The following is an 8,604-nucleotide window of genomic DNA, read 5'->3' as shown; positions in this document are numbered from 1 at the left end:
TCATCACTGGGAGTGGCCAGGATGGCATAGATTCCAGATATTTCAGAACTTCACAAGCTCCCTCATTCAAGAGTTTAATATTCATCATCTCTGCTCAAACAATGATCAACCTGATTGCATGAATCATACAGCAAATTAACATTTTCAATTGGGCATATCTTTAGAAAGAATCAGTTTCCTGATAAAATGGCAGCAACACAAACTGATGAAGTGAATATCATAGAATCCCAACAATGTGGAAGCAGACCATTTGGTCCATGGAGTCTAAACTGAAGAGCATCCCATTCAGACTCCCTCCCTACTCTATCCCTGTAACCCTGCATTTCCCATGGCTAATCTACCTAGGCTGCACATGTCTGCACACTATGTGCAACTTTGCATGGCCAATTCACCTAACCTGCACATCTTTGGACTGTGGGAGGAAACTGAAGCACCCAGAGGAAGCCCATGCAGAAACAGGAAGAATGTGCAAACTCCACACAGACAGTCACCCAAGGCTGGAATCAACCTGGGCCCCTGGTGATGTGAGGCAGCAGTGCTAGTGTGAGGCAATTCACTCCCTAAAGATATTGTAGGTCAAGATGCAATACATGGACTGCAGCAGTTTGAGAAGGCAGCTCACTACCACCTTCTCAAGAACAACCAGGCTATAAATGCCAGTCCAGTCAGCAATGCCCATGTCCCATGAATGAATACAAAAATCCAAGGAGCAGGCCAGGCTCTCAGAGAGCACTTATCATCACACGTAACTGGATAGACTGGACTGTAACACAATGGTCTGGCAAACTGCAAGTCCCAAGCTCCCCATCCATTTTTCACTTCTAAATCCGTTGCTTTAATTGTGTGCCCATGATGCCTTTGAGGGATAAATTAGATCATCCTTAAAAACAAATATGTGGATCACAATGCACTATTAACCCATGCTCATTCATTGAAATGTGGCCAGCAGGTCAACTTCACGTTGCTTGCTCACTGGACTGACTTTTAATTACAAACGGGGCCAAATGTGGTCTTCATTGCTTTCCAGGATCATTAGGGGCCGCAAAATTATAATTTCTTGGCACCACTTGAAGGTAGTATTTTAAAGGGAAGGTGCATTGTGGCTGAAACATGTATTGAGGGTCATGAGGGGAGGGAATCTGTCCTGCGAATGTCCTGGTTGAGATGGTGGAGAGGAGGAGCAATCTATGATTCTGACACAATCCTCCAGACACATGGTCAAAGGCAGTGGAGGAAGATAGTCACACAGGTCAATGCACTGATTTAAGTCTTACAATCTGGAGACATTGCCACAAGCTGTTCAATAATCTCACACACATGGTTAAGATCAGGAATGCATCCTCAATTGCTCTAAAGTTCAAATAGTCTACCAACTGCATCACTTAATTCATCACTCTTCATCACTTGCATACAAACAATATCTGTCAATCAGTATTCAACACTCATAGTTTCACCTGACCCTCACAACATTTAGCACTCCTGCTAGTCTTACACACACATCTCACAGTTAGATTAGATTAGATTACATTACATTACAGTGTGGAAACAGGCCCTTTGGCCCCTGTGAGGCAGCAGTGCTAACCACTGTGCCACCGTGCCGCCCATAAACCACTGTGCCACCGTGCCGTTCACACATATTGATCAGTTATACAACAATGACAGCCATATTATCACCCAAACAGATCATATAACACTCATTGACATGGTTCCTTCTCTGTTGCAGGACAAAGTGGCATATAGGCAGAGTCACTGGCAGGTAGTGCTCATGTGAATGTCCTGACTGTCCTGGAGGAGAGGTGCTAGCCATTGTTAAAACAGCCATTGGTACAGCTGTGCTCCTGGCTTTCTCCCTCATCCCGTAAGCTTTTATCATTTACAAGCTGGAGATGGTCACTTTTATCCATTTTGCCCCTCTTTTCTCAACACACCTTGCCCTGCCCTAGTGCCACTTTCCTTTCAACAACCCAAAAGATGAAGCCTAGTCAGCCAGTGGTGGAATGCCAATAACGCAGTGGGAATGAAGTCATAACACGGTCATGATATTTCACACTTGCAGCCACCAGCTCAGATACTGGCACCACCAACAATAACTTAGGGGGTAGGTTAGAAGTCACACCTGTATATAGTGGGACAACTGAGATGAGTAAGAAACAGCCAGGATAAGGGATACAGTTAGTGCAAGGACCACTTAGCCAAAAGGCAGAGAACTCATGTAAGGATTTCAACAGGGCAACCTACAGAAAATGTACATACAACACAATGCTTAATGCTTTTTGAACACTGCCAGAAAGTCTGAGAACATGGAACATGACAGCGCAGTACAGGGCCTTCAGACCGCAATATTGCACCGACCTTTGAAACTAATCTGAAGCCCATCGAACTTGCACTATTCCATTATCATCCATATGTTTATCCAATGATCATCCAATGGTTTTCAGGAGTTTAAGATGTCCAAATGTGCTCTTCAGGCAATAAAGCACTTTTGAAGTGTAGCTATGCTTATGGACAATGTTCAGGTCTTTCACTGCTAGGGGTTGACAAAGTCAAAAATCATACAACACCAGGTTATAGTCCAACAGGTTTATTTGGAAGCTTTTGGAGTGCTGTTCCTTCCTCATGTAACTAGTGGGGCAGGATCATAGGACACAGAATTAATAGTAAAAGATCAGAGTGTCATACATCTGATGCAATGTATTGAACAAACCTAGATCGCTGTCAAGTCTTTAATCACTCAAAATGGGGTGGAGGTTTCGATTGATTAATATGAATATTGTCTGGGCTGAGATGTCATTTCTGTATAAAACCTTCCGTTTCACGGGCGGCACGGTGGCACAGTGGTTAGAGACCCGGGTTCAATTCCCACCTCAGGCGACTGACTGTGTGGAGTTGACACATTCTCCCCGTGTCTGCGTGGGTTTCCTCCGGGTGCTCCGGTTTCCTCCCACAGTCCAAAGATGTGCAGGTCAGGTGAATTGGCCATGCTAAATTGTCCGTAGTGTTAGGTAAGGGGTAAATGTAGGGGCATGGGTCGGTTGCCCTTCAGTTGGTCGGTGTGGACTTGTTGGGCCTGTTTCCAAAAAATAGGTTAGTATAGTCCACAGCCTGGTGTTCTAGATCCAGAGCTGCTCAAGGTCTCATTCAGAGGCCATTAATTGTCTTCTGCTGAAAGTTAGCAGCCTTTACCAGCCATGCCGCAGTCCCCAGAAGGGCAAAGGCCATACTGAAGACAGGTACCACAGGAATGCAGAAAGGCAATTACTTTATATTGACTGCATGATTTCATTGCTATTTTGATATGGAATGTTTATTCTTGAGGGCTTAAAGGTTTTGCATTGCCACCCCATCAGATTCTGTGAAGGTTCATTACAGAAGGACGGGAAAGTACGAGACTTTTGATAAATGGGGAAATGGGGGTTGCAGTCACTGGTATCATGCTTAAATTAGATTTTCACTGACACACCCAGGCAAACAGAGTTATCATAGACTTAGACTCTCGGTTGTCTCCTCTCTCCTCTTCCTGCTCCTGCACATCCCTTCCTCAAGCAGCTTTCTCCTGCTCTGTATGATCTCTGTTCATTCTTCCCAGGAATGCTGTACTCCAGGATGAATGCCCACTACTTCACCCAAATGGCTAGGCCAAGAGGCTTGAACTCTGTGAAAAAGGCTTTCGATACCTGCTATACTACTCTTGTAGATTTTGCAAATTGAAAGAACTAGATAAAGCACAAAAAAACTTGTAGCATCAACTAAAAGAATTCAGCCAGTGACTGACTAATGAGTAGCTGAAGACAAAGGAGGTCTTTAATGCTGGCAAATGTGTTTCAGTTGTTCAAGATCAATGAATATGTTGGATGGAATATTGGGCTATAAAATGACACCACTCTCATGCCAAGATTGCACCTTGATCAGATTACATTACCTACAGTATGGAAACAGGCCCTTCAGCCCAACAAGTCTACACCAACCCTCCGAAGAGTAATCAACTCAGACCCATTCCCCTATATTTACCTTGAACACTGTGGACAATTTAGCACGGCCAAGTCACCTGATCTGCATATCTTTGGACTGTGGGAGGAAACTGGAGCACCCAGAGGAAACCCACACAGACATGAGGAGAGAACTCTGTACGCAAACTCCACACAGACCGTCACCTGAGGCAAGAATCAAACCTGGATCCCTGGCACAGTGAGGCAGCAGTGTTAACCATTGAACCACCATGCTGCCCATAATGACATCACAAACTGCCTGTTGTGCATTACTTCCGAGGAGGTTACCTGTGTGTATGATTATTTACTCAGCAAGCTGAGGTATGTCATGATTTGCAGCAGATGTGTGCATGAAATGACCTGATGGCACTTTGGGACCAGAATGACACCTATAGAACCCAAACAACCAATATGACCCGATCAGAAATTGCACCCATTGGCTCTTTTACCATTTCCGTGTGCAGTTATAATGCCTCCTTTCTTTTCCTCTCGTTCCTTTCTGTTTCATTTCTTTCGCCTCTCCTTTGTCACTTTGCCCTGATTTCCAGGATTTTCTGTCTGTTACTTTTCTTGTTACACACTCTGCTCTCCTGTTTATTTCCTCTACCTTCCCACTTTCTCCTGTCATTCTCCTTCAGTCATACCTCTCCTTTGTCTCTCTCTTTCTCCCGGTGTCTCTGTTTTTATGTCTCCTTCTCCCCTCCTTATTTTTCTGCTGTCCTTGCCCCATCTTCCTCTCCATCTCGCTCTCTGCCATTTTGTGTCTTCTTCCTCTTTTTGTATCTGCTGGATGTCCTAAATTGATTGTAAAATAAACCCAAAAGTGCTGCAAGTTTTGTGTGAAGTTAAACAAGAGTTTGGTCTTTGTAAGTTTTTTTTTCAGCTCAGACACATAAAGAATGCAGCTGCTTCTCTTGAGCTACTCAGTGTAATTTTTCACAGATTGGAATGGCATTCCTGCAAGTCACCAGACTAAAGAGGAAGTGAGTGCAGGCCTGTGGAGAAGGTGCAATTCTTACTGAGCTGTCAGCAAATGTTAAGCCGATGATCCCAGGCTGTTCCAGGAATGTCAGGGAACCAGCATGTGATAAAGTATAATCCGACTCTCACTTTCCGCAACACTCCCAGAGCAGCAAAGATGCCTGTGGAGGACTGACATCTGACATTCCTGGTTGCTTGCTGCAAAAGTGCTGGCCTTTCCACCAAAATGTGCTATTGCACCCAGTTGTTCACAACTTCTGAACAACTCCCACAGGGTGCAGTTGCCACAGTTCAATGGGACAGAGACCACACATTCATTGTTAGTACTTGCTGTGCTCACATTTCCAATTCCAGAAAGTTGCTGTTTTCCTGTACTTTTGTATAAAACTGAAGAACAATAAAACGGAACAGCAGCAAAACTACAGAACAAAGAAAAAAAAGCTGACACATTAATCGTTTGCAAATAAATAGCTAACCAAACACAATAATGTCATGATCCAATAATAACTCAGTCATTCCCAGGAAAATGGGTGCCTGCTGATGATCCTGCACTTAATGATGTCCTCTGACCTCATAGTTTGATCATATACTAAAGCTCTGGTCAATTGTATGAACTAGGGGCAGCATGGTGGCTTATTGGTTAGCACTGCTGTCTCACAGTGCCAGGGACCCAGGTTAGATTCCAGCACTGGGTGACTGTCTGTGGAGTTTGCACATTGTGCCTGTGTGGGTTTCTGCTAGGTGCTCCGGTTTCCTTTAGCAGTCGCAAGTTGTGCAGGTTAGATTGATTGAGTTAAATTGTCCCTAGTGACTAGGGATGTGCAAGCAAGGTGGGTTAACTATGGGAAATGCAGGATTGGAAGCCTGGGTCTGGGTGATATGCTGTTTGGAGGGTCATTGTGGGCTGAATAGCCTCTTTCCACAGTGTAGGGATTCTATGAACCTTCCTGTCTGATCATGGGTTTCTTTTTCAGTCCAGCCACATGCTTAAGTCAGTTCAGGCACTAACTCCTTTCTGCTCTAGCCATTAATTCATTTGCCATTTCACACGTCCCTCTCTGGTGATATGCTGCTTTCTGTCTTGTTAGGTGCTCCTTTGGAAGAGACATAAATAAGTTTATGATGTCCTTAAATAACATCCAAAAATGCAAAAATTTTCATGATGAATGTAGATGCCACTCAGCTCTAACTCACCTCCTTAACACTTCCGCATTCATTCATATCAAGTTTTGGATGGACAGAAATCTCCTCAAATGAAATGTTATCTTTGCTTGCCATCACAAATTCGATTACCCAGCCATTGATTCCATTTTTTTCACTGACAATCATCTGAAGCTGAGCCAGACTGTTCACAACACTAGTGGCAATAGCCAGTGATGCCCACAACCCTTAGATGTGTCGATAACATAGTTCTAATGAGTTTTTTTTAATAGGAGCTGGGTGATGTAGAGAGACAGGGAGGAAATTCCGGACCTTAGGATTTTGGAAGCTGGAGGCCTGTTGTAGGTCATTGTTAAACAACATTTGATAGCTTTGTTGTCAACATTGTCATCACCTTACTGATGATTGAGTGTAGACAGTTGGGGCAGTAACTGACTGGGTTGGATCTGACCTGCTCTTTATGGACTGTAAATGTGTGGGCAACTTCCACATTCTCAGGTGTATGTCAGTAATGAAGCTGTACTGAAATAGCTTGACTATGGGCATGGCTAGTTCTGGAGCACACACCTTCAATTTGATTTCCAGAATGTTGTTTGGGCTGTTAGCTTTTTGCAGCAAGTAATACACAGAGCTAAGTGATCCCACAACCAGTGGAGTAGCACTAAGCTCTGCAATCACTCCAGTTGTGAATGGTGGTGGACAATAAACAGGGGAAGGTGATGGTCTAGTGATATTATTCCGAGACTATTAACATAGAGACCTAATTGATGCTCTGGGATACTGCGTTCAAATCCTGCTATGGCAGATGGGAGGATTGAGAGTCCAATGATGACTATGTAATTATTGCTGGAAAAACCCATCTACTTCATTAATTCGAGAAGGAAATCTACCATCCTTACCTGGAGTGATTTAGATGTGACTCCAGACAAACAGCATTGTTGTTGAGCTTACTGGGATTTAATAAAAGCTGGTCTAGCCAATGATGCCAATATCCTGTGAATTAATTCTTTTAAAGGCTAGAGGAAGTGTCTCCACAAATATCCCCATCCTCAATAGTGGAAGAGCCCAGTACATCAGGTTAAGACATTTGCAACAATCTTCAGGCAGCAGCGCCAAGTGATGATCTGTTTCAACCTCCTCCAGTGGTCTTAGCATCACAGATACCAGTCTCCATACAATTTGATTCACTCGACGTGATATCAAGGAACAGTTGGAGTCACTGGATTCTGCAAAGGTAATTGGCCCTGACAACATTCCAACAATAACACTGAAGATATATGCACCAGAACTTGCTGCACCCCTAGCATGGCTACAATACTGGTATCTACCCAACATTGTGGAAAATGTCCAAGTATGTCCTGTGCAAAAAAAGGGACAAATCCAACCCAAACAATTACTGGCCTGTCAGTCTACTCTTGATCATCAAGCAGCACCTGTTCAGCAATAACCTGCTCAGTGATGCCCAGTTTGGGTTCTGCCAGGGCCACACAACTCCTGACCTCTTTACTGTTTTGTTCCAAACATGGACAAAACAGCTGAATTCCAGAGGTGAGATGTAAGTGATAGCCCTTGACATCAAGACTGCATTTGACTAAGTGTGATATCAAGGCATTCATAGAGTCATAGAAACAGACTCTTCAGTCCAACCTGTCCAAGCCACCAGGTAAACTAAATTAATCTAGTCCCATTTGCCAACATTTGGCCCATATCCCTCTAAACACTTCTTATTCTGGTACCCATCCAGATGCCTTTTGAATGTTGTAACTGTGCCAGCCTCCACACAAGCAAAACTGGAGTCAATGGGAAACAGGGTAAAACCCTATATTGGTTGGAGCCAGATCTGGCACATAGGAAAATGATGGTTGTTGTTGGAAGACAGCCACCCCAGCTCCAAGACATCACTGCAGGAGTTCCTCAGGGTAGTGTCCTAGAGCCCACCATCTTTTGCGGCTTCATCAATGACCTTCCCTTCATCATAAGGTCAGAACTGAGGATATTTTCCAATGATCAGTACTCACGACTCTTCAGATACTGAAGCAGTCCATGTTTGAGTGCAACATGATCTGGACAATATCCAGTTTGGGCTGAAAGGGGGCAAGTAACATTTGCGCCACACAAATGCTAAACTATGATCATCTTCAATAAAAGGCAATCTAACCCCCGCCCTTGACGTTCAATGGTGTTACCATCACTGAATCCCCTATTATCAACATCCCTGGGAGTTACCATTGACCAGAAACTCAACTCCATTCTCCACATAAACAAAGTGGCTACAAGAGCAGGTTAGTGGCGAGGAATACTGCAGCAGATAACTCACCACCTGACTGCCTTTACAAATGGAGATTAATTTAGGTAAATGTGAAATACTGCATTTTGGAAAGGCAAATGGGGCAGCTAATGGTAGGACCCTGGGGAATGTTGCCGAACAAAGAGACCTTGGAGTGCAGGTTTGTAGTTCCTTGAAGGTAGATTCACC

General features: G+C 44.0%; 1 protein-coding gene across 1 annotated transcript in view; it reads right to left on the bottom strand.

Moving 5' to 3' along the window:
• Positions 1 to 5,303: 5,303 nt before the first annotated feature.
• The window catches only part of LOC122565551 (fibrillin-2-like), a 57,396-nt gene continuing 54,095 nt past the window's right edge, over positions 5,304 to 8,604 (bottom strand). The window contains exon 6 of the mRNA XM_043721604.1: positions 5,304 to 5,386. Coding sequence (XP_043577539.1) covers positions 5,304 to 5,386 — 83 coding nt within the window. The remainder of the gene's footprint in view (positions 5,387 to 8,604) is intronic.

This window comes from Chiloscyllium plagiosum, chromosome 31 (assembly GCF_004010195.1).
Source record: "Chiloscyllium plagiosum isolate BGI_BamShark_2017 chromosome 31, ASM401019v2, whole genome shotgun sequence".
In the NCBI taxonomy this organism is placed as follows: Eukaryota; Metazoa; Chordata; class Chondrichthyes; order Orectolobiformes; family Hemiscylliidae; genus Chiloscyllium; species Chiloscyllium plagiosum.
This window is presented reverse-complemented; position numbering and strand designations above follow the sequence as displayed.